The 24,631-nt window shown below is 40.3% G+C and overlaps 1 protein-coding gene across 2 annotated transcripts in view; it reads left to right on the top strand.

Moving 5' to 3' along the window:
- scube1 (signal peptide, CUB domain, EGF-like 1) overlaps positions 1-24,631 on the top strand; it is a 94,459-nt gene that overhangs the window by 45,061 nt on the left and 24,767 nt on the right. The window contains exons 6-8 of one of the 2 annotated variants that reach the window (XM_007572007.2): positions 8-124; positions 8,469-8,558; positions 16,278-16,394. In XM_007572007.2, coding sequence (XP_007572069.1) covers positions 8-124; positions 8,469-8,558; positions 16,278-16,394 — 324 coding nt within the window. The remainder of the gene's footprint in view (positions 1-7; positions 125-8,468; positions 8,559-16,277; positions 16,395-24,631) is intronic. The other variant, XM_007572008.2, reaches the window with a different exon arrangement.

Raw genomic sequence — 24,631 nt, 5'->3', positions numbered from 1 at the left:
TCTTTAGTGACTTGTAACTATGGAAATGGAGGGTGCCAGCACACATGTGAGGATACGGACACAGGGCCGGTTTGTGGCTGCCACCAAAAGTACGCCCTGCATTCAGACAGCAAGACCTGCATCGGTGAGTGACAGCCATCATGGCCTCCCAAATTATGTAAACTTGTGACTTTAAATGGGCAGATAAGTATAACATTTTGAACATTTATTAACTGAATGTTGCCAATTGACAAAGTAAAAACAGCACAGATAGAACACACTACTGCACAGTGCTGCTGCTTGTTAAGATCCAGTTCCTGACTTATGCTAATTTTAAATCTCACCCTGAAACAAGAGCTGCTTTGGTTTTTCAAGCTGATTTCATGAACATTTATTAATGTGACTTTTTATCCAAACATATTGCTCTATAAATGGGCTGATTTTTACTGTGGTTGTCATTCTTAAGCTTTTAGCTGGAACTTTAATTTAATCAAACTTTGAGTTTGTTTTTAGTTAATAGAGCTTGGATACTACTTGGATGCTACGTTAGCTTGGATACTACTGAGCTGTTTGGATAGCTAGCTTGCTGTACACACATTTCCTCAGTAAAACTGACCTTACAAGTGGAGTTGTCTTAAAGATGCAGTAGTTAACTTTTATAAAAAAATTTTTTACACATTTGCTAAAACTGTCACTACATCCTGACAGAGTAATATGAGACAGATAATCTGTGAAAAAAATCTAGCTCATCTGTCTCCTCCTTGCGGTCCTACTGCTATGTGTAGAAATACACCAAACAACCAATCAGAGCCAGGAGGCAGGTCTTAGCGCTGCCAATAATTCTGGTGTAGCGCTGAGGAGACAACAGAAGACAATAATTTGTTTTCCAAAGGGATAGTTCCGATATTTGAATATATTAGTTATATTTGTTTCAGAATAAACTTTTTCATTTTGCCTTTATAACTGGTTGAAGATTAATGAAATGTTCCAGGTAAGTGCGGATGCTCTTCCTTACCTCTTTCTTCAACTCCTCCTTACTGATACAGGCTTGTGACACCTGAAGGGGTCTGCAGTGCCAGTAACAGGTTGTCATGTGTTTTAGCATCAAATGCTTGAAAAATGTGGAGGATTAATGGCACCACCATTTATTTCGTGATTTTATATTTTGTAACCTCAAGGTACAAATACATACTCAGAATTAATCACTTTTTTTTCTTGTCACACTAGAAAGTTCTCTCACTTTCAATTCTAGGACTTTATGTATGAGGACATGATAGAAATGATTATCTCTATACAATACTTTTTTTCTAACATTGACTGTACAAAACCACAGAACCAACATTACATTAAACACAGTCACAAAGATGAACCCAAGATGGAAACGTTGAGTGTAAAAAAAAAGACAAATACACCTAAAGATTCAAGAGTTAATTGATCCACCTTTAGTAACTGTCATAATTTCTCACATCACTATGAATGTATTCATGCCCTCTGTTCGCTCTTACAGTTCTTCGTTCATTGAAGTCTGAACACTTCTCTTCATGCCTCGATTCTTTTGTCTTCAGTCTTCAGACATTCTGCTGCAGATTTGCTTCCTTTCAGCCATTGTTCCTTTTCACAATCTATGCAGTTTGGGCAATACCATGGCAGATGACTTCACTTCTAACTGTAGAGTATTTGAGTGTTAAGAGGAGTTTATGAAGCAAAATGACCACAAGCTTCCAATCATCCAAAACAACCCTAATCATTTCCTTTTTACCATCTTGTTGTACTTTTCATCAAATATTAGGCATTGGCTTATGGTGGAGCAAATCTTCTTCAGTCTCGCCTGTCCAAACGACATTGCTCCAAAAGTCCTGGGATACATTCAGATGGAACTTTGCAAACTTAAGTCACGCTGTCATATTCTTTTCCAAATGAAGAGTATTTTGCTTTGCAATCCTTCCAAACAAGCAATACTGATTTTGTCTTTTTTTTTTACTGTACCAACATCAGCTTGAACATTTAAAATGCTAATAGACAACTGTAAAGACTGACATAACACCCTTGGTATTGTTTGCTCTTTTTCTAAGCTTGACCTTAAAGTGAATTTGTTGTGTAATCCTGGAAGGATTGTGACAGCTGCCTTAAATGTTTTCCACTTGTGAACAAAATTTCTTCCAGTAAAGCTGTAGACAAGAAATTACCAAGAAAATGTGTCCCCCCCCTTCCCAGAATGTTGAGCTGCAATGATTGCTTCTCTTATTTTCTTTCCATTCTGGCATCGTGTTAAAATACTCCTGTATGGTCCAGACCACCAAACTGCCAAAACTCCTCTTGTTTTTAGGGTAACAGTTAATGATGTTAGAAAATCTTCTGGAGTAAAGGACACTTGACTACCAGGCCAATCAGAGAACAGAAGAATCTGTGAACGATGGCGTTAGTTTTCTGCTCTGTTTTAGAATTGTAATCTTCCTGTAGTTTTGGCGACGGCAGCGGAGGAAGTGAACGAAACAGCTCAGTCCATGTTGATCACTCTTGCAAATATTAAATTAACGTTGTCAGCCGCCTGGCTCCGATCTGCTCTTCTCTCATCACAGTGGAGGTTGGTTGTTTACAGCACACCTAATTTTTTCTCACACACAGCATTTCCATTTTGGGTTTGTTTTTATTCAATATTTAGAGTATGGGAACTATTGTGATTTTTTTTCTTGCATTTTTATGCTAAGCAATGCATTTCTTGATAGACATTTATGACATTTTTTTCAACTGCAATTTTATGCTTACTTATGGACAGACTGAATTGTCAGATGCAATTCTGCAGTCATGCATTTCCCCCATCTTCCATACTCTTGTGTGCTAGAAGTTGAATCACGTTTCCACATGTTCCAGTCATGTACAATTTTTAAAATTGTATGGAGTTTCCAAGACATTTAACAATAGTGATGGCTTAAGAGAGGGACAATGTGTCAGGCCAGCTGGTGTTGGCGATGTTACATCATTAACCAGCCATACACAGGAAAACACAAGGACATATTTTTTTCTTTATCTCTCTCACAGTTTGTCTCTGGCCCTCACCACTGCAGCCCCTGGCTGGGCAGCAGCGGAATGTGACTGCTGCTAACCCTTTTTCTTTTCAGCTCGTTAAGGAAGTGGAGCAACACATCAACAGAAGTCTGCAGTACGGAAGAAGAGCGCAGGAAACCTTGCTCTGACTCCCAGTGTTTGATGTCTGTTGTTCCTCACCGTGTCTCTCCCTCTTTCTTCATATTTTAATGAAAGAAGAGCCTCTCTGTAGTCCCAGGGACCCCTTAGCTCTTTGGACCCACCTAAACCCCCAACCCTGTGTTACACTCTACACAGATTCTGTCCCTCTGCTCCCTCTTTTGCTTCCTGCTTCCTGGTGATAGTACCTGATTGCCTGTCTTGTCTGAACATTCATGTGACAACCAATTCAGGGGTAGAAGGACTATTTCTCAGGACATAAACCTGGGTTGGGGGGTCAGGGGCCTCATCTTAGAATCTGTGGCCAAACAGACATCTCAATTGCAGCCTGATCTTAGATTTCGCAAGCCTTACCTTACCTCCCATTGACCCCATCATTTGCCATCTCCACGCAAATCCCGTGCAAGAACTGTAGCAACCAACTGACAAGCAACTGCCAACTCAAAGATGGCATCCATCCCTCCTTCCCTTCCACCGACAATGCATAGCTGAACAGAGAGGCAGGGGCTTGCACTGTCCACCCATGTCATAATTTGCCATTCCTACTGCATGTGTCCACTGCCATTTGTGACACCATTCATTTGGTTCCCTCTTTTACTAATCCATCCATATGTTGCTTGCCTTGTTAACCAGCTGCACTGGAGTCCCTGCACTGCATTTTTATTGATTCCCTTGTTTCTTTCTCCCTTTTTTTAACCATTTTTAAATGCATATTTAAATTAGAATTTTATTGTTGGTGTTTCGTTTAATGCATTGGTTTTACCATTTTCCTTCCTAGCTGTAGTAGTAGAGTGGTTTAACTCTTTGTTCCAACTCATCCTGCATTCAGCAGGGAAAATAAGTATTAAAAACAGCAACAGTTTTTTTTTTGGGTGGGGAGGGGGGGTCTATTGACGTAAAATTCACACCATTTCTCAATTCAGGTACTCCATGCATTTAACCTCTTAACCCGCACCGGAACGCCCACGTGTCATTTTTCCATTGTATTTTCCGGGGGTGAGATTTAAGGGTTTAAACTCAGCCGATGTCGATAATGACGCTTTTATTGGGCAGCCTACAGTCCCCCCTTTTGATTGACACTGCATTTGACCAATAATGTTATGAAATGGCTTTTTCTGAGCCAATAATATCCAGAGAGCGACTTGAGCTCGTTTTGACATGCCTGAATTCTTTCTGGAATATTTCTGACTGGTCAACTCAGAAACTAAATCTAAAGCCACCGATGTGTAGCCAACATGTGTCCTGTCACAAGGATATGACACCTTGGGGTTTGTTTTGACATGAATCCACCAGCTGGATCTGTAACCACTGAGGAGCTACAGTCATTTGAAGTTTGTATATCAGGTGTTGTCCAAGTGTGCCATTTGGACACTCCAAATGGCACACTTGGACAACACCTGTACATCCTCATAAATAAACATGTTCAAAATGACATTTCTTTTTAGTGCTATTTTGATCAATCTTAAAATCCACAAGCACAATACTTTATTCTATAGATTTATTATATTTTTCAGTCAATGCATTAAACACTCAATGTGCAAGAAATAAAAATGAAAAATCTGGTTGAAGCAAAAGTTTTCGATTTCTTTTGTGTTACAAACATAACAGCTACAAACTACTTAAAGTGGAAGTATTTTTGACTGCAAAAATAGAAAATTTAGCTTGTCATCTTCATAAAGAGACAAGCTTTTGCATGTTCTCCAAATTGTTCAAGAACAGCAGCTGATTTAATTTGGGTATGCCTTTTCAGGCGTTTTTTTAGTGATATTGGGGGCGAGGGTTAAGGGGCTAGTAGATCCACACAAATGAGTCTAGAAAATTAAATTATATAAAGCTGAATAAAGAGGGAACGTATACTAGACACTCTCGCTGACATTTATTCAAAGTCATCTCCTCTATGGCAGACACCTGCAGTAAGGGATGCTGTCAGCTGACAGAGGAGTCCTGCCAGGCCTTTTTGGCCCTTGAGACTCTGGAAGCAGCTGCAAGAGAATTGTGGCTCAGATGGTTGCCAAGGCCAAAATGTGGGTGTGGGAGGAGCTTGGTGAGGTGATTGAGAACGACTTGGTCTAGCATCCGGCATCTCAGGAGGGGAAAGTTGTGCACCATCAAAGCCTTTGTGGGAATGGTGTGCTGCAAACCTTGATTTGGAATGTCGTGAGAGGGTGGGAAGAACACTTTGACGACCTCCTCAATCCCACCGGTAATACTTCCACTGAGAAAGTAGAGACTTCAGCTCAGTCTCTCCGATCTCTGGTGCTGAAGTCACAGAGGTAGTTAAAAAGCTTCTCAGTGGCGCTTGGTCTTTATTGCTGGCACTTGGTCAGACTTGTTTTTGATGAGAGTTGGACTCTGCCAAAGCTACCCTTTGTCACCAAATCTGTTCATAAACAGAATTGCTAGAGGCAATGAAAGTGTTGAGGGGGACATTGGATCTTTAGATTATGATCTACAGCTTTCACTGGAGCAGCTAACAGTCAAGTGTGAAAGAATTGGGATGAGAATTATCACTTCCAACCCCAAGACCATGATTTTGAGCAGGTTAGGGATGAGATCCTGTCCCAAGTGGAGGCCTCAGGGTCGTGTTCACAAATGAGGGGAAAATGGAGTGGGAGATCAACATACATATTGTTGCAATATTTGTGGTAACTCGAGTGCTGTACCTGTCTGATGTGGTGAATTATCAGTTGAACTACATTACTACTCTCATCTGTGGTCACAAGCTCTTGGATAGTGACCGAAAGAACGAGATTGCAGATAGAAGTGGCTGAAATGAGTTTCCTCCACAGGGTGTCTGGGCTCCCTCTTAAGGATAGGGTGGGAGGTACGGTCATCCAGGAGAGACTCAGAGTGGAGCCACTCTCCCTTTACATCAGTTAGAGTCAGTTGAGATGATTCAAGCATCTGGTTATGTTGCCTCCTGGATGTCCCATGTCCTGGGTCTCCCATGTCCTGGGTCTCCCATGTCCTGGGTCTCCCATGTCCTGGGTCTCCCATGTCCCACCATGAGGAGACTAAGGATATGTTTGAGGATCTATGTTTCTCTGCTGTTCTAGGAACTCCTTGGGCTTCCCCTAAAGGAGCTGTCCCACTTGACTGTGGAGATGGAAGTCTGGACCTCTCTGCCCCTATAATCGAAGCAAACGACAATCTATGGATGGATACATTAATGGATCTCTTCTATGGAGAACCTAGTTTCATGCATTGTTCCAGTGGGATTTTGATCCATTCATCGTGAAGACCATTTGAGAGTCACTGTGATCTTTGAGATTTGGTTCTTTCCAATTGAACTCAAGTCAGTGACTGACTGAGTCATTTTACCAGCTTTACTTTCCATCACTGCCTGTGTGGTTAAGGTCATTCTTAATTGAAAAGTCTACATTATTGTCATCTTCATATTCTTATCAAGAATGTTGTACATTTCTGAATTCCTTCTTGCTTCAGTTGTATTAACCCTGCCACACCACAGTGTTCTCATCTTCAAACTTGTGGTCTTTCTAAAGCCTTTTGTGGAGCTCTTTGTCTCCATACTTAGAGGATGAATTAGTGTTGATCTTTTTGTATGTGTGGGTTACTCGAGTTACTACCAAACATCTGGTGTGAATTTCACTTCAACAGCCCAGTTACAGACATATTTACCATGAAAAACATTGATGTTTTCAATACTTATTTCCCCCGCTGTGGGTCCCTAAAAGAACTTACCTTTCTGCTGGCCTACAACCATTTCCTAGTCCCACCGACTGCTGGAACTTTTCCCTTCCAGGCCTTTTGCACACACACACGCACACACACACATACACACACACACACACATCTACACACACACACACACACACACACACACACACACACACACTTGCATTTTATCTCCCTCTGACAGATTTTTTTTTTCACACACTCCAGCCAGCAGACACTCAAAAGCTGGTATGCACCAGCTTTTGATTCAACAATCACACATTCACACAACCGCATTTCACCCAGTTAGCCGAGCACCAGAAAGCCTCCATTCATTGCTGAGTGTGCTTCAGAGAATCCTTCACTTGCACTGGAGAAAAAGGTAGCAAGGTGGGGTGAGAGGAATGGAAGGGACATTAATTGTACCCAGTGGCTGGCCCCTTTCTCCCCCTAACTCCATAAGACATCAAAGGCCTTTCTCCTTGGAGCAAGTGGCGCTCATTCATAGACTGATTCTAATTCAGGCCTTAATGATCGAAGCCCAGTTAAAGGCTGGCTCTTTCTCCCAGCCCCGTCATCCAATGCAAGGATGCATGCCACTTTAGTCACAATCAGTCTGCTTAGTCTGATTTGCACTGTTGCCATTTTTCCTCCACTGCTGCAGTCCAGCTTTTGGGAATGTGGTTCATCAAGCATTGACTGCTAGGTCCAGTTGTGATTTGATCTATAGACAAACAGGCAACCAGCACTGCCCCAGACCACCTGCCTTTCTTTTATTTATTTTTTTTTATATTTCTGAGTCTCTATGCATGTCATCCATCCAAAATATTTCAGTTTGCACCCATCATATACCCCTCCATGTTCCCCCCACCCACTGTAAAGTCAAGATGAGACTTCAAACTTTCTTCTTCTTTCCCCCTGTGTGTTCTTGAGTCCCTCTGTCATCTTGTCATTTCTCTGCTCTCAGAGCGTCCTCTCTGTACTAATTGCCCTCTCACACATTGCCCTTGTACTCTTTCTCGCATCATCGTGCAATTTTCCATGCCCATCTCCTCGCTCTCATTCAAAGCAGCTTCTCTCGGAATTGTTGGACACTTTTTCCTCTTTTTTTTTTCTCCCTTCCTTTTCTTACATGTTAAAATGAGGAAACGATTGCCTGAAAGATTGTGTGGCTGTGTGTTATGGAACATTTAAACACCATCGCCAACAGCAAGGTCACGATCAGAATCAAAATCCAAATGTTCACCCCCAACCGATGCCTTCCAAAAAACTTTATACAAATTTTTAAAGCCCGGAACTTTCTTCTTCCCCTCTCCACCGTTTTGCCTTCCTACTGCTTCATTAAGCTACTGATCCTGATCAGTTTCATTATTATTATTTTTTTTTTTTGTTCTTTTGATTTGCTGCAGGGGATTGATGACTGTTTGGGGATTAACACTCTAACAGGGATTTTGGTGCCTCTTCATCACTTCTTGCTTCTTGGCTTTGGTTTTAGTTTTTTCTTCTTTTTTTTTTTGCTCAGACGCCAAAGTTAGGGCTGAAGGTCTGGTCAATTGGGCTTCTCATTAACCTGCTGCTCACTGTTTGTCCCCTTGTCACTTGTGTTTTAGAGAAAGATGAGGCTGCAATTGAGAGCTCTGAGTTCAATGCCACGTCAGTAGCTGATGTGGACAAGCGGGTGAAACGGCGGCTACATATGGGTAACTCTTTTCTTCCTCTTTCTATGTGTTGCCATGCCGCTTGTGCTTGTATCCCCCCCACACCCTCCCGAGTTCACATCTCTCCGTTTCCCTCTCGTTCTCCTCTTTTCTATCTTTATTTTGTTCAAGAGCATTTTTGTAAACCCTCCGGTGCACGCTGTGTCCACCCAAGAGTCCCCCATTGAACACAACTGTAATTAAAACTGTTTGTGAAGAAAGACTAAAACAGACCATTATCCTTTTGCAATCCCTTTTTACCTTAGTCACCAAAGTTTTGGTAGACTAATGGTTTCCCAGTCACTAACACAACACCTTACTGCAAATGTTCTTCGTTGTTTTCTTTTGCAGTAATTTCCAACTTCCCACAAGCCCACTAACTTAACTCTCGTTTTATATGGTGGTTATTTAGTGGGCATTATTGGAAAAAAAATCCCTAAAGACTAGCAGATGGAAAGGGAAACAAACTGCTTCTTTCAAGAATACATGGCCTTCAGAAATTTCAGCTGGTGGGCTGCTACTGGAAGGATTATAACTTTTCTGATCCGCACTCCGGGAAATGAGAGAAATTAGAGGATTTAGAGTACGGTAACCGAACATGATTTAAAAAGAAAAAAGTCATCTAGAGGAAGAAATATTTTGTCATAACTCAAATTTGCAAGTTGAACCTCACACGCAGGTTAAGGAGCTTCAGACAAAGTTTTTTTTTTGTTGCTTTTTTTATCTTTAACCAAACCTTAAAAAAATTAAACTTATATAATAATTTCTTACAAGTACAATTAATTTTTACATACATAAATTCTTATCTATGGATGCACAAACATGAAATTCATTGACATTTTTCCCAACAACGTAATAAAATTGAACCACAAGTACACATTCTGATATACATGCACAACATTTATACACCATGGATTTTTTTGCTTCCACACATTCCCACCTACATATGCACAACTCATCAGTTCTCTGCCATTTTACTTTACAAGGTTCCAAAACTCGATTCTCAACTAGTACAAAACATAAATGACTGGAATTTACGCCCTTATGTTAATGACAGTTTAGGTACAAACCAGTTATAAACACTATCAGTGATGCTAGATTGGTTAAACTTTAATCCCTAATGACACTACGTGACATTTGCTTTGGATCTTCTCATCTGCAGCAAACTAAAAGACTATTTTGAAGTTTTGTTTTCGTTTATGATATACTCTCCATTTTATAGTATAAAAAACTGATCAAAGGTAAACTTAGTTCTGTATTAATCTGGGAGAATTCAATTAGGTTTTTTTTTTGTGACAATCGTAGTTATCAAAATATATGGACCAGGCAACATGTGGATGGAATACACTGAGATTAGGTCCTTTGTGTCACAGTTTATGATTTATGAAACCTTAAATTATTTGTGAGAACAACTCTTTCTGCTTCCAGAAGGGAAGCTTTATGTTTCTCAAAATTTTAGTCAAAATGTGGCCTCGTTATTATGAACTGGATGCATTGCTACAATCAGTTTTAGAGTCTGTGTATCAGTGTATTGATACAAGACATTATTTCTCATCTTGTCTCATGTGTCGGTTGAATTGTTACACCCTTATTTCAAAGCATGGGTTACAACGCTCTCAGAGAAGCTTTTTACCACCAGTTTTGATGCTAAACCTCGAGCATTAACTGCATTTGCTGATTTTGTTTCCACCAGCGAATCACAGAGTCCACCATCTTTAAAACATTTCCATCTTGGCACCAACTGGGCCAGATGAAGGAACTTCTGTAAGGGTCTGGGTAGAGATCCATGGAGAACAACAATCACTTCAAATGTTGATCGCCATGTTTGGGATTTGCAAAATTAATAGTTGTTAGGCTAATGCTAGCCCAATATATTTTTTTTAATTTATGTTTTAATTTGAATAAAATTGGTGAAGTTGGAGTAATGCCAGATTCACAGGACAGGATATTGAAATTGTCAGTTGATTTTTGAAACGTGGGTGACCACACGCATGACAATAACAACCCTAGTTTTAGCAAGTTTGGTCGTATTGTGTGTGATGTCAAGCCAAATTCACTCACCAGATGGCGTCTGGCATCTGAATATTCAGATGCCAGACCGCAAATATCGCGAAACCTCTCGAGACTAAGCGGGAGTTCAGAGTAAACAAACATGCCGATATTTGTGGATTATGTTTAAAGACAACAACAAAAAACAATACAGAGGTATCTACAACATCTACACATAGACTTCCTGCTGCGCTATGACAGTTGTTTTGTCATGTCACATTCAACGGCCTGCGTTCTCACTTGTCCTCGGGGAACACCTCATACACTTTGCAACATCAGGCCAAGACAAACCAACATGTTGACTATCCCTGATTTAGGTCTGAGCAAGGTGTCGCAGCTAGACAGAACACCAGGCTAGACCGAGCTTCTATGGAGAGGAAAAAAAGCAGAGAACATAACATTAAAAGTTGAAAAGAAAAGAAAAAACAGTAAATTATGCAAACTTGAAGACCAGGTGAAGAATGTTGCAGGTCAAGGAGAAGTGGTCAGCTTGTCCTACAGCAGCCTGCCTGACCCTGCCAGACCCACACATGGAAAACCTGAGCGGAAACGTCCAATCTTCTGGATGGCTTTGTAGGAGTACTTTGGAGATGAAAACATGCTGTTTTCAGATTTATTTTGTTTTTGTAAGGTACTCTGAAAATGTAATAAATTACATAAAATTATTTACCATTCTGTACAAGTGTCAAACAAAAATGACATCTGTCACAAGTTCTAGTGAGTGTAATGATCACCCAACCAATTTGAAAAGACATTCACTTACTTCTCTTTTCAGTGATTCTTGAGAATAGGGACAAAATGGGTTTTAATTTTCCCTTTTTTTTATTATTTCTCAACCTTATGTATGCAAATATGACAAATAATGTTTTAGAAATATAAAGATGCTAAGGTGCAGGCTCCCAGTTGCAACATTTTCTTTAAAAATTAAATTTTTAATCAACCTGACCCAGAACTTTGTCATCACCATCTGACAAAAATAAATATAAAATGATTTTAAAAATACCCTATTAGTGACATTTTTACAGAGTTTTACAGACAAATGCTTCTCAAGAAACAAAAGAAATATTATTTAAAACAAAAAACAAAAATTCCATCTGACAGAGTTGACATAGAACTGAAGGTGGTGACAAACTAGTGAGTAAAAATAAATACTTGGTACATGTGAAGTAATGCAATTTATGTAAAATATATTAAAATGAATGAACTGCACATTTAAGTGAGATTTGTCAACAATTTCACTGAAAGAGTCACACAAACTCTGATGGAGTTGACATCTGACGGAGTAGACGATAAGCCAAACTACCTCAATTTATATGATGTTATTCTGAAGGAGGTCATATTGTAGCTGGTCAGGTCCATGAAATCTTTACAGTTTACCAAAATTAAGCTTTTATTTCACAAAATTTCATCAAAGTTTTGTAAATTGTCAGTTATGGTGTTGACACATCAAGGCTGTGACGAGCAACCTAGGAATAAAACAGAAGAAAAAACTAAAGAATAACATAAGCTAACCAGAGCTAACTAGCCCTGTTAGCAAAGGAAGAGGTCATGGGGTCCTCAGAAGTTCTGGTGCCCCCCAATAATGCCTGATTTTTTTTACATTCTTTTCATGTCTGACGGTGTTGACAAAAACTTGGGATAAATTTCAATGGAGTTGGAAAATATCTAAAAATGATTTTTAATTCAATTTATTGGTAGTTTTATAATTATTTAATTGAATAGTTATACTTAATCGTCATAATATATTATCTTTAATTGTTTTAAGCTATTACAATGTATTGAGTTCTGCTCCAGGACAAGGGATTTTACAGAAACCATTCAAATTCTACAATGTATAAAATAAATAAATATTCAGCAAAAACCAGGAAAATATACATTGTTCTGCTCACATGACCCAGGTTAGTTTAGTCAAATATTTAAAAAAATTATATTTTGTGTATATTTTATTCAAATGTTGTGCTTTATTCATAGGACCTGTTTTGTCCCTATTCTCAACAATCACTGTTGTGATTAATCCAGTGCAGAAGTATTTTGTGATCCCGTGTGGAGATATGTATCTAAATGTCTTATCCAATATCATTCCAAGACTGAATAATACTCTTTGAGTTGAAGGGAAGCCAACATTTGCACTGTTTTTTTTTTGTTTGTTTTTTAGCTTGAAATAGAGATGTTGTAATATTGCAACACACCATATTACAGAGATAATAACACAGCATTACGACATAGATTGTTCAGGATAACCAAACCAATCTAACGATAAGCTTTATCAAAAAGGAAAGTTTCAATCCTAGTCTTAAAAGTAGTCAGGGTGTCTGCCTCAGACTAAAACTGGGAGCTGCTTGATAACTAAAGGATCTGCCTCCCGTTATACTACCAGAACCTCCAGGGACCAGCAGTAAACCTGCAGTCAATCTTAAATTCTGTTCTGGATTCAACATACGGAGGAAGCTAAAGTAAGAGTAGTATGATGTCTCTTATTGATTTTCACCAGAACTCTTGCTGCAGCATTCTGGATCAGCTGCAGGCTTTAATCTGCATTTTTCTCAGCTTTCTGATAGTAAAGAGTTACAGTAGTCCAGCCTTGAAATGACCAGTTTTTCAGCATCAGGAACTCCTCCTGATTATTCATGGAACCTCTTAAGAAAGTTTTTTAGAATGTGGACGCTGATGTTATGATGTCAACGTCCACATTCCACATTTGGGGTCGTGCTGCTGCTACTTGTTTAGCATTGAGATGCTATTTTGGGCTTGAATAGCTTCACAATAGTTTTTTCCATGAATATGTTTTTTGTATCTTTTTTTTTGAAGCAACAAATAAACACCCAATGAGCCAATGAGAAGCAGCTTCATCATCTGTCACCGATGTTTGTCACTGGTGCCTCAAATTTACAGGCATACCAGAAACACACACACACAAAAGTTCCAGCTAGGGTGTTTTGTAATTAAAAAAAAAGAAAGAAAGAAAGAAAGAGAAACAATTAATTACATTAAAACGTTTTACGTGTTATAATTTATGTAATTAATTAATCAAAAATAACGTGTTAAAGTCCCAGCAGTGTCAGCTGTAGTCATGGAGACAGTGTGGTCCAGTGCAGCTCACGTCCAGTCAATGAAGAACAGGCAATGACTGAAATAGATCCTCTCCCACCACCTCTGTCTACTGCAGTTCAGAGACTTCCACAGCCACAATGTCTGATGTTGTCTGAAACTTTCCTGTGAATTTGGAATCCTTTTCAGAACTTCTGCATTGCCCAACAACAATGCCAACTTAATAAAAACACTTAAAGCATGAGGGTTTGACAATAATAAAAAATCTGAGTCTGTTTTAATGCATAGGGGAGCATAAAAGAAAGAGCCTTCAGTCCAGACAGGCCCATAACGAGACAGAGATAGGACGTCTTCCTGTCCAGTCTGAGACACTGCTCAACAGACACACATTTAATTCAAGAGTTTGGTATGTTTCCGATAATATAAGTTAAAATGTTTTTTAAATCTGTCCACACACATATATTTCACCCCCGTAACCCTCCAAAGTCTACGGTCCATTTCAAACCCAGTCTCAGACTGTAAGAAATATGCTGTTAGAGAGTCTTGGAAAAGGAAGCTGAGGGTGGTGTGAGAGGCTTGTCCAGCACATCAATCAGGCCAGGCGGTTTGTCTCTGTTCCTACGCTCAGCTTGGCCCTGGGGCTTGGCTGGGCGTGGTCTGCAGAGAGGGGGCTCTGCAGGACTCAGCTTACTTCAGCTAATGATAGGGCCCACTGTACTCAGTATAAATCACTTTGACCCATAAACACCACCTACACACACAAGAAATCCACACGTTCACCTTTACTCCAACATGGAAAGTCTTATTGATTATGTACACTTGTTTGGGCATGTCGACCCACAACATGATCCAGACTGACTCGAACATGCACACAAACATACACACACACACACACACACACACACACACACACACAGTTGTCAGAAACCTGAGTTGGAAAGTGGAAAGGGGAAGGGGACAGGGTGGTGCTAATACCCTACAGCACCTAGCAGACAGGCTGCCTAGATGATGGAGTGTCTTTCCTTCCTACTTTTTGCAATATCTTTCTCCAGCCCATCATCTAGGAATCCCGTTGCCTTCACTTGGGATAAGTTTGACATTTAAGCAAGTTTACCAATCTGAGCTGTGACAGATAAAAAAAAAAACACAAACTATAAATTGGTAATAAAGGGGAACTGATGTGAGAGGATATCCTGGTGTTGCATGAGCAAAAACATCTTTAACATCTATCGTGGTGCATATTCAGTTCTACACTTCTGCATTAACTCCTAACAACGGGTATGTTTCCAACCTGAGTGCCTTTTTCTCCTTCCCGGTTTTAATGAATTTAAGCACATGCCTTCTTGACATTTTAATTGAACAGTGCCAAAAATTTGGGAAACATCGCCAAATAACACGCTGCTGTTATTCCGCAACAGCCCTCTAAATTACAAAAGATCATCCTAGGGGGGATTGGATTTGGAAACTAGATTTTGGGATTGTATGTTTTGAATCTGACAGTTGATGAGAAAATTCCAAACTTCTGTTCAAACCGGGATTTTCTCTTGAATAAATGAAGTGAAGCCCACCAAAAGCAGAGCAGTTACTAAGAAAAACCTCTTTATAAAGGCATAGCTTTAATTAATCCCTTTCAACAAACATGAGTCAATGTCAAATTTCAGCCTCCTCAGCGATTCCCGAGGCCCGTTGGATAGGGGTTGACTGAGCTTTGCTAAAGCAACAGTAGCTTAGTAGCTAAGCTAGAGTAACCATGAGCTTGTGTTTGCTTTAGGATCAGCTTAGGCAATATTCACAAGTCCCAGCAAACATTATCTCCACCATGTACAAGGACATTTTTTCACGAGAGGTCCTGCAGAACCGGGACTCAATAGCAGCTTTATTTTTTCACCATCTCACCTGAACTTTCCTGTTTTGTGTGCGATAATTGGTTTCTTTTCACTTTTGGAAGCTGGACCAACCTTTCTTCACCCTGCCTTGTCAGCACAATATCATGTGCTGTTGATTAATTCTCTGTTAAAAATACCTTCTTTTCCAGTTAGGGTTTATAAGCAGATTGTATTCGTCTTTATAAGACAACTGAAATGTCTCTGACATTTCCTCACCTCTGTGTCGACAAAGCTACATGAGGAACCACAATGGGATGTGCCGCCATCCCTCCGTGTTGTTTGTGTATTCTTCTACCCACATGAAGCTTTGCCACAACTAGGGCTGCACAATATGTCACAAATATATCGTAGTCGCAATGCCAGTGTGCGTAATATTCATACTGCAAAGGGCTGACTAGATTGCAGTAATTGTTGTCTAATAAATTTTAAGAGATCTGTATGTTTTTATGCTAATGCAACATTTAGCCAGGAGACTCAGCAAAAGCTCACACTGGACAAATAACAGCAACAAATGCTAACAGTCAAATATATTAGAAAGAGAGGCATATGCCACACCTGATGTCGTCAATATTTACCAGTATTATCGTCATCACAATATCTAATATCGTGCAGCCCTAGTCACCACCCATATCACGTCCAGTTTCAACAGCTACACGATGCTTTGGTAGGATATGGAAATCAACTGAGTGTGTGAACAGGTCATTTGTGTTCTTCCATCTCTCTCTTCAATCCTTTATAGAGAGCTGCGCTGTAAACAACGGTGGCTGCGACCGGACCTGTAAGGACACAGCTACAGGGGTCCGCTGCAGCTGCCCTGTGGGATTCACCCTGCAGCCTGATGGCAAAACCTGCAAAGGTTAGTAATAAGCGAAATCAACTGTCTAATGTGAGTAGTATGAGAGTTCTGTAGAACTGAACCCAGAGCCCAGTTCTGGGTTCTGCCATGCTTCAGTTGAACTCCTTGGCGCTGATGTTCCTTAACATATCAAACCAATCGGGAAAAGATTTCAGCTATCTTCTAAACCAGTGGTGTCCAAAGTTGGTCCTCGAGGGCCGGCATCCTGTATGTTCTGGTTCTCTGCCTGGTGGCAGTAACAACCTTCTCGGCATGTCGATGTTCTTCTTAGGCCCTCTAACATCATTTGATCCAGGTGTGTTAAACCAGGGAGAGAACTAGAAAATGCAGGATGCTGGCCCTTGAAGACCCACTTTGGACACCGCTGCTCTAAAAAAACATCTGAAGGATCTCATGGTTAGCCTCTCAATGGCTGAGGACTGGGCTTGTTCTGATCTTGGTCAAACACATTCCAAATATCAATGAATGTTTTCATTCTGAACCGATTTAAAAAGCTGTCTTTAGCCATTGGAAACAATGAACTTTATATCTTTTTTTGTTTTTGAGCAGAAACAGAATTCTTCTGTGTTGTATGTAAAAACAATATTCGACCTTGTATTTAATTACTCTGCATTTCAATACAAGACACAATCCTCGTAGGCAAAACGTGTTGACCATCATGAAGTAGAAGTAGTACCAAAGTCTCCATAAAGCTTCTTTGCAAGCAGATGTTTTGGAAGGTTTGCTTATCTGAATCATACATGATCATGATGCACACTTAAAAAGACTGAAAAGACATCAGCAAAGACACAAAAGAAGAAAATTGCTTCCACCCGTCAATCTGAGAAGGGTTAGAAGGATGAGCAACTTTGGATCCATCATTATACAATGAATAGAGCGGATCCTCAGTATTTGCAGAGGTCAGGGGTCATATCTGCCTGTGAGTAGCTAAAATCGGATTACTTGAAACTCCGTTAAACAGGTTAATAAGTGTTTATTCAATAGTTGTAACACCAATTATATCTTAACCAAAAAGCTCCTCAAGCAAGCGTAAAAAGTGTTATTTTTGCATAATTGAGGAAGTTATTTTAAATTTTTGCGCGTAAAAAAATATTGATGGAAATGGGCAGTGATGTGTTTTTTCTGAGCACCAAGGTTGGAGAAGCCTTAAAAAATGACTTAGAAATCCTTACGATTATTAAAGTAACTGGATTGTGGTTAGAATTCAAGTCTTGGGAAAAAAATGAAATACTCCTGACACCTTTACAAAATATCAGGTTTATTTTTGATGAGGCGACAAACAAACAGCATGTCATCATGGCTGACGGTCAGAGCTCTTACAGAACCTTCATTCATTCATGGCCACCTCTGCTTCCTCCTCTCCTCCACATGGATTGGAAGCTGGACTACTGGGACACTTCCACCCAACCACATGTCACAGACTTGTTCTTAGAGGAGTCACCATGGCGACTGGACATGTTGGTCATGTGACATCAGCACTGCTGTTTGCTTAGCAGAATATGGATACCTCATGGGAGATGTGTACTCTTACACATTTAATATTACTGAGTGTATGAGAGCGGGAGAGTGGGAGAACGAGAGAGAGAGGGAAGGAGAGAGAGAGAAAGAGAGAGAGAAGTGTGTGTTTGCAAAATGAGTGTCAGGTAGTGTGAGAATGTGGCATGTAGGTGTGTGAAACCTTGGAGCCGGAGCCGTCTCAGGGCTGCCAGGCAGACGACGCGTCGGCAAACTTTGAGATGTTTGAGCAGAGAGGCCCACGCTGTCCGCTTCTCCCTCTTCACCCCTCCAAACCCCACAAGACATGACCGCAGTCATACAAACAGCGCCATCAAGCTGCGGACTCTGTGAGTACATCAGTCCTGCAGTGAAGGTGGAGTCCTTGATTTGGCACACACACAAAGATCATGTTTTGCAGAATTGGCAGATTTTGTGGTGACGGTTCAGGTTGACGGTTCAGGTTGTGCGGAGCGGTTCAGATCCGTGAGATTTCAGCGCCAAGAGCTTTATTAGGATAGCACAGCAAACTAACTGTATTTCAGTGTATCATCAACAGAGGTGCAGCTCTCTTCTCACATGACTTGGAATATCAGTGGCACCACTGATATCAAGAATTTTGAAGCTTTTTGAACTTTTTTACGGCTTTTTGAGAACATGAAAGCGAGAGTTTCAGTTGCAATAAGTAAGACCTAAAGTGTCCCATAATATCCAGGCTTGTTTGATATGAAGGGAGTTTGCTACTCATAGTGCCACCAGTGCAGAGCTTGCTCAACACTGGCAGCAGGTGGCTGTAAAGACTTTGCCAAAATTACCCAACTACTGAAACCCGAGCCCCTAAAGAAAACATGTCTGTCCAAGAAAAACTTTCAATTCAATTCAAAATCAATTTTCGATTTGTTTTGTTATGGCAAACTGAGAAAGTCAGAGTCTCGTAGCGGTTCTTCTTTTAGAAGTCTGCCATAATGATGATAGTTGGAAAGCTTACTATTTACTCAGGCAGAACGTTTCCATTCTAGAAGCGCTGCTCATGGTGACAGTTGGAGTAGCTCTCTTAACTCTGATTAGCTTGTTTCATAAACTTCTGCTCATCCTTTTGGATGTTTTGCATGTTTGGACAGTTATTCCTTCTGTCTGGTTCTGGATGGTGTTATGATCTGTGTTTTCTGTGTGGTTATTTTTGAGGTTTTTCTGTGTTTTAGTTTTCCGCTGTGAGTCTGTCTTCCCTGTTGATTGCTCCCCAGATGTGTCTACTTACCTGATTACCCTCCCTGTGTATTTAAACCCACCTGTTGTCTTTGTCTCTTGTCGGGTTCTTGTCTTAGTTTGTCTATCGTCTAACGCAACGTCTTGTGAGTCAGTTTGTTAAGTCCTGAGGTAGTTTATTTCTGTGTTCAGTCCATGTCAGTTGCTACCGGTATTAGCTACGTGCTTGTTTGCTGCCGTGCTTCCTGAGCCAGGACTGTGTTCGTCTCTCTCATTAAACGCTTCATCTTCACCATACCTGGGTCTCGGCATCAATCCTCACCACCATCAACAACCACTTTATGACAGACGGAGGGATTTTTGCTCTTACTTTGTCACTTTCAGACAGTTGCTACAACACACAAACATTGGAAATAAAGACAATTAATACCCAAACAGCAAACCCAGAGGAGTTGAAAAGGCTTCATGGATGCAGAGCAGAGAGAGAAGGAGGAAGTTAAAACCATAACGGACAAGAATCAGATCTCTGACTCCGTCACTCTGCCTGGATGTTTTACTGTACTGCCAGACAGATTTAAAGAGGAGTGGCAAAAGCAAAGGAGGTGGATTAGCAGTACCAACAACTGATGGAATCATTCAGGACATTTTACAATGAAACATCGTCTCTGCTGCCTGGACATTGAGCTGTCAGTGTGTCATGACCTGTTTGAGAATATCATACAGCAACTCTTCAGTCAGAGGCTTTTGTAGATTCATTGCGAGGCTGACTCCTGCAAGCTCCATCAACAACTCTTTGAAGATGGTTCAAAAAATATGAGTTCCAACTTTTATTTTCCCATTGGAATAAAAATCTCCTTTTTTAATTACATTTGAATTAAACTGATGAGACAAACTGCGTACGTTTGCATTATGTAGAAGTGGAGATAAAATGTCTTCATGTCCTCCAAAGTCTCCTCCGGTTATGTTTTGCCGTAGTGGAAGCCAGCATTTACAGACGGAGTGCCTTTAATTGGGCTTGAGTTGAGTAGAGAAGATGGATATGAGTACAGGCCAGCTGTGCCACGCCCACTTAATCTGACCAGCAGTGAGCCCTCAGGCGTCCTCAGTCTGCTCCTCAGGAGTGGAGTCATGGGCAAGGCAGCGCACATTGATCTGTCAACATGTGCAAAGTCTGCAGGACCACCACAGTCACCATCAGGTTACACACTAACCTCACAGCTTTGATTCCTTTTTGGTTTTTCTGATTGGAACATAATCATAACATAATCAGTTTGAAAATGATCTGAATGAACTTCAGGACTTGCAAATCTTCAGTCAGAGGCTTTTGTACATTCATCAATCAACACCCAATCAACATGTCTTTGAAGATGCTTCGACAATATGAGTTCCAACATCATCAGGACTCATCAGGGCCCAGTTAAAGTCCATTCTTCAACTTGAATAAAACACAGTGGTTTAATCTCAGGAGTTGCCTGTACCTCATTAGGTGGTAAACAAGAGTATCTGCTATATTTAAAACAACTGAATTTCAGCATTATAACACTTTATTAATCCCAAAGGAAAATGCAATGTTCTAACACCAACTAACCACAATTTTTCAGAGTCATGACGGATGGAGATGGTGACGGCTGTGTTCTTCATGGTATGAAAAGTCCATCTTTGCGCAAGTATATCTAGAGAGTCTAGAGGATGGCAGAGAGAACGACTATCACGAATTCACAAGTTCAGAGGAGGAAGGAATGATGATTGACGAGATGGAATGTCTCATTTTATTTTCCATGTTATTGGAAATAAAATAATAATAATAATAATAATAATAATAATAATAAACATAACAGATGTGGAGGAACGTTTGCCTGATGCATCGGACCAGAACCGAGCAGGAGCAGTTCAGAATTTTGGTCGAACATCACGTTCTTCCTTACAACCTCGGACAATTGCACTTCTAAATATGTCAACCGGCTTCTAGAAGTCGAGTAGTCAGAGCTAGACAGCCCCACTGTCCCAATGCATAAACAAACACTCCCATGAAATTCAGACCAATCACTCAGTAACTTTGCATGTGGAAAGAGGCAAAAAGTTCACAAGGGAGGTTGTGAGAAGAATGGGCAGCTGAGAACAAAAAATCATGTAACTGCGACAATTAGAACTGATTTCAGAGACTTTAACACCACTCAGCAAGAAAGAACCATTATTCCAACAGCAACTTGGAAATTTAGAGACCTGTTCTATAGTCTGGTGAAGATGAAACTGAAGAGTTCGGCCATAATGACCATTGTTTCAACTTCAGGAATAAGGTGGACAACACTGACATCTATGAAGCATGGGAGTGGCAGCATCATACTTTGGAGGTATTTTGCTGCAGAATAGATCACGTCACAATGGAAATACATAATATTAAAATACAAAAAGATCTCAGTTGAAGTACAACAAAGTCTTGTCAAATGGCTTAAAGGCAACAAAGTCAATGTTTTTGATTGGCTATCACAATGTGTTGGCAGACATTAAATGGTGAGTAAAAGGAGGCCTGGAAACCAGATTCAGCTCCAGCTGTTCTTTCATCAATGGATCAAAATTCAAAAAACTTGGAGGCCAAACGATCTGGATTCGCTAAGTGCTTGAGGTCGATAGTTTCGAAGGAAATGCTACCAAATACAGAGAAAGTGTGTAAGTTCAAAACTTGTAACACCAGCATGTACAGAGAAATAATTTAGATGATTTTAACAGACCTAAACAGGGATTTTATTCTGATTTAAGGTCAGACAGTAAGAACAAGTCTTTTCTTTCCTAGTGAGTATGTAAATATCTGGTTTCAAAAGTATAGTTTGCTGAAATTTCCACTTCAGCGTAAGTTGAGTGCCTCCTTCGACGGTGGTCCAAGCCGATGTGGCACCAAGTTGCTCCCCAGTGACAGACTGCAGTCTTCCGTCGTCTCTCCCGTGGTTTCATCAGCCGCACTCTGATGCCAACAGGATGTGCCCTGTCCTGCCTGTCTATCATAATTGTTTCAATATAAACTATGCAGGGCATGTTTAAAACCCACCAGAGTGATAAACACTCTTTTATCCGTGCTGACAGACAAGGCCGTTCAGTTCCTCTCGATGACAGACGCGCCAACCCGAGGAGACGTCTCATTACAGGCTCTCATACCAGCAGCTGGGTTAAAGAGAGGCTAGAGAGAAGATGTTGTTAACGGTTTCCAGATGTTTGATTAGGAGGTGCGCATCGGAGCGAGGTCAGCTCGCACTGTCGGGTATGGGTGTGTGCGCGCCCCTGTAACGGCGGGATCATTAACACTCATTACATTACATGGTGGTTTGGGTTTTGTTCTCGGGGAAGTTCATGAAAGGTTAGATCTGTGCACGTGAGTTTCTGGCTGCTTCTGAGAACAGTGTGTGGTCGGTAAGAAAGAAAAAAAGAAAAGAAAAACTGGATTGGCACGGTTGACATGTCCTCACTGGCCTGCGTGCCACATTTACCTGAAAAGACCTGATAATGCACTCTAATACACATCCGACCAGATCGAAGTTAAAGGCCTCATCAGATCAGCTCTGACCGTCAGGAAAGGCGTCGGTCTTGAAATCCGTCTAAACCCTCTGCAGCTCCATTCAGCCTTCTGAACTGAGCCACTAAGGCAAGTTTATCCTTTCTAGCTGCCGATCTGGAAGTGGCAGCAAAGCCAGGACTGAATAAACTCAATGCATAATGCAAATGTTAAAAAAAAAGAAAAGAAAAAGAAATATATGGCCATCCTAAAGGGGGTGTTATATATTTTCCAGCCACATGGGGCCATTTCATAGCACAATCAAGAAACGCTGTTAACTTCAGTTGCTAAAATATGCTGTATATATCAAATATGACTTAAAAGACATTTATTTTGTAATAATATATGAATATTTGAAATTGAAATTTTGGCTGCTCACACCAAACAGTGAACCGTTGGGCGCTTCGCCCCAAACTGCCTGTTGCTGTGTCTGGACCAACAGAGTGTAAAAGTTCTGCTCTGCAAATGATCAGCAGGACAAGAAAAACCTTCTGTTAGTTCAGCACATTTATCTGGCCTGTTCTGTGTACAAAAACACCCATCTGCCAGAGGTCTCTAAGCACATAACATGTCATCAGGGTCTTGTTGTACCTACAATAACTGCCAATTATTTAAAAGTAGTCTACTTGAAGCTGCTGGGTGGAAAAGGATAATATAAATTAAAAATAAATACCTTCATGTGAGAGGTCGTCTATTTATTTTTGTTTGATTCAAGGTCATAACTTCTTGTACCTCAAGCTGGAATCAGGATTAGGCCAAGATTTAAATAGAGTTAAATATGAAATCATTATGAGAAAAAAAACGTCAGATTTAAGCCGTTTCTACACACGTATCTCTACGAGTCTTCAACACAACCAAGAGTCAGCAGCTGTGTGGTGAGCAGGCCGAGTTAAATGAGACAGTAATGCATGGAGCTGTTCAGAGGAGCTGCAGCTCAGCCTCTCATCATTGTTATGCAAAACGGAGAGTTTTCCTTCAGCCCACATGCAGCCACGGAGTGTTTGTTTCTGTGCTGCGGTCATTTAATACCCGAGTAAATACACACATCTTCTCAGCCTGATGTCTGTCCTCTCCACTGACAACACCCTGCAAAGAAAACCAACACTCTCCAACAGAACCAGATCCCCATGCACTGTCCCCAATTATTTGTGGAGGTTCGGGTTTCTGCAAATCTTTTCCATTTAATTGCTTTTCTCTGTAAATATTTGCAAAAAACTGCTCAGATTTTCTTAGCTTTACACAATTTGTTCTCTATTTGTATTAGGTGCACATTCCAATTCGGGAGTCTGCATGGGGCCGAAGTGAGAAGAATTTGATTCCTGATTTGTTTTTGTTTAACCTCACATTTTCTGTCTTTTCATTTTTTTTCCCCAAATGTTGACTAGAAAGAAAACCTCGCTCATTAACCACTCCAAAACATTTCTGATGCATTGAGACAAATTTGGAAGCGAGGGCGTTCTTCATAGCATCTTATTCACGGAATATTTCACATTCTGACCACTTATGAAATTATTTGCGTTTTGAATTTTTGCTCCAACACACTGTCCGGATTCAGTCTAGTATGAAATGTCTTTCCTTTAATTAAGGACGTCCTCATTAAAATTCCACATTGCCTTCGGCCTTCCAGATGTTTCTTGGTTAAAAAAAAAAAAAAAAAAAAGCATGAATGAGCCCGTTCATGTGCACACACTGATTTCATCACTCATTGTTTTATTTTACTGACTAACTATTAAACTCATAACAGTAAAAGTTTTGATTCATAACCTCTCCTACATCAGCAGTTAGTGGATGAAGCCATTTGATTAACTGACACAGAAACATCTTACAGTCAGAGAGAAATCACATAATTCCACTCTAATACCAATATTTCACTATATGTAACTCAGACCTAATAAAACTTTTTAAGTATAGATGTAATGGTAGCGATAAGTGAAACTAATCATTTCTTTTTTTAAAGTGAATGTGACGCATGACTGGCTTTTTTCTGTGACTA

The sequence above is a fragment of the Poecilia formosa genome, unplaced genomic scaffold, assembly GCF_000485575.1.
Source record: "Poecilia formosa unplaced genomic scaffold, Poecilia_formosa-5.1.2 Scaffold292, whole genome shotgun sequence".
NCBI classification, from domain to species: domain Eukaryota; kingdom Metazoa; phylum Chordata; class Actinopteri; order Cyprinodontiformes; family Poeciliidae; genus Poecilia; species Poecilia formosa.
Note: the sequence above shows the minus strand (reverse complement) of the source record. Positions and strands in the feature narration are given on the sequence as shown.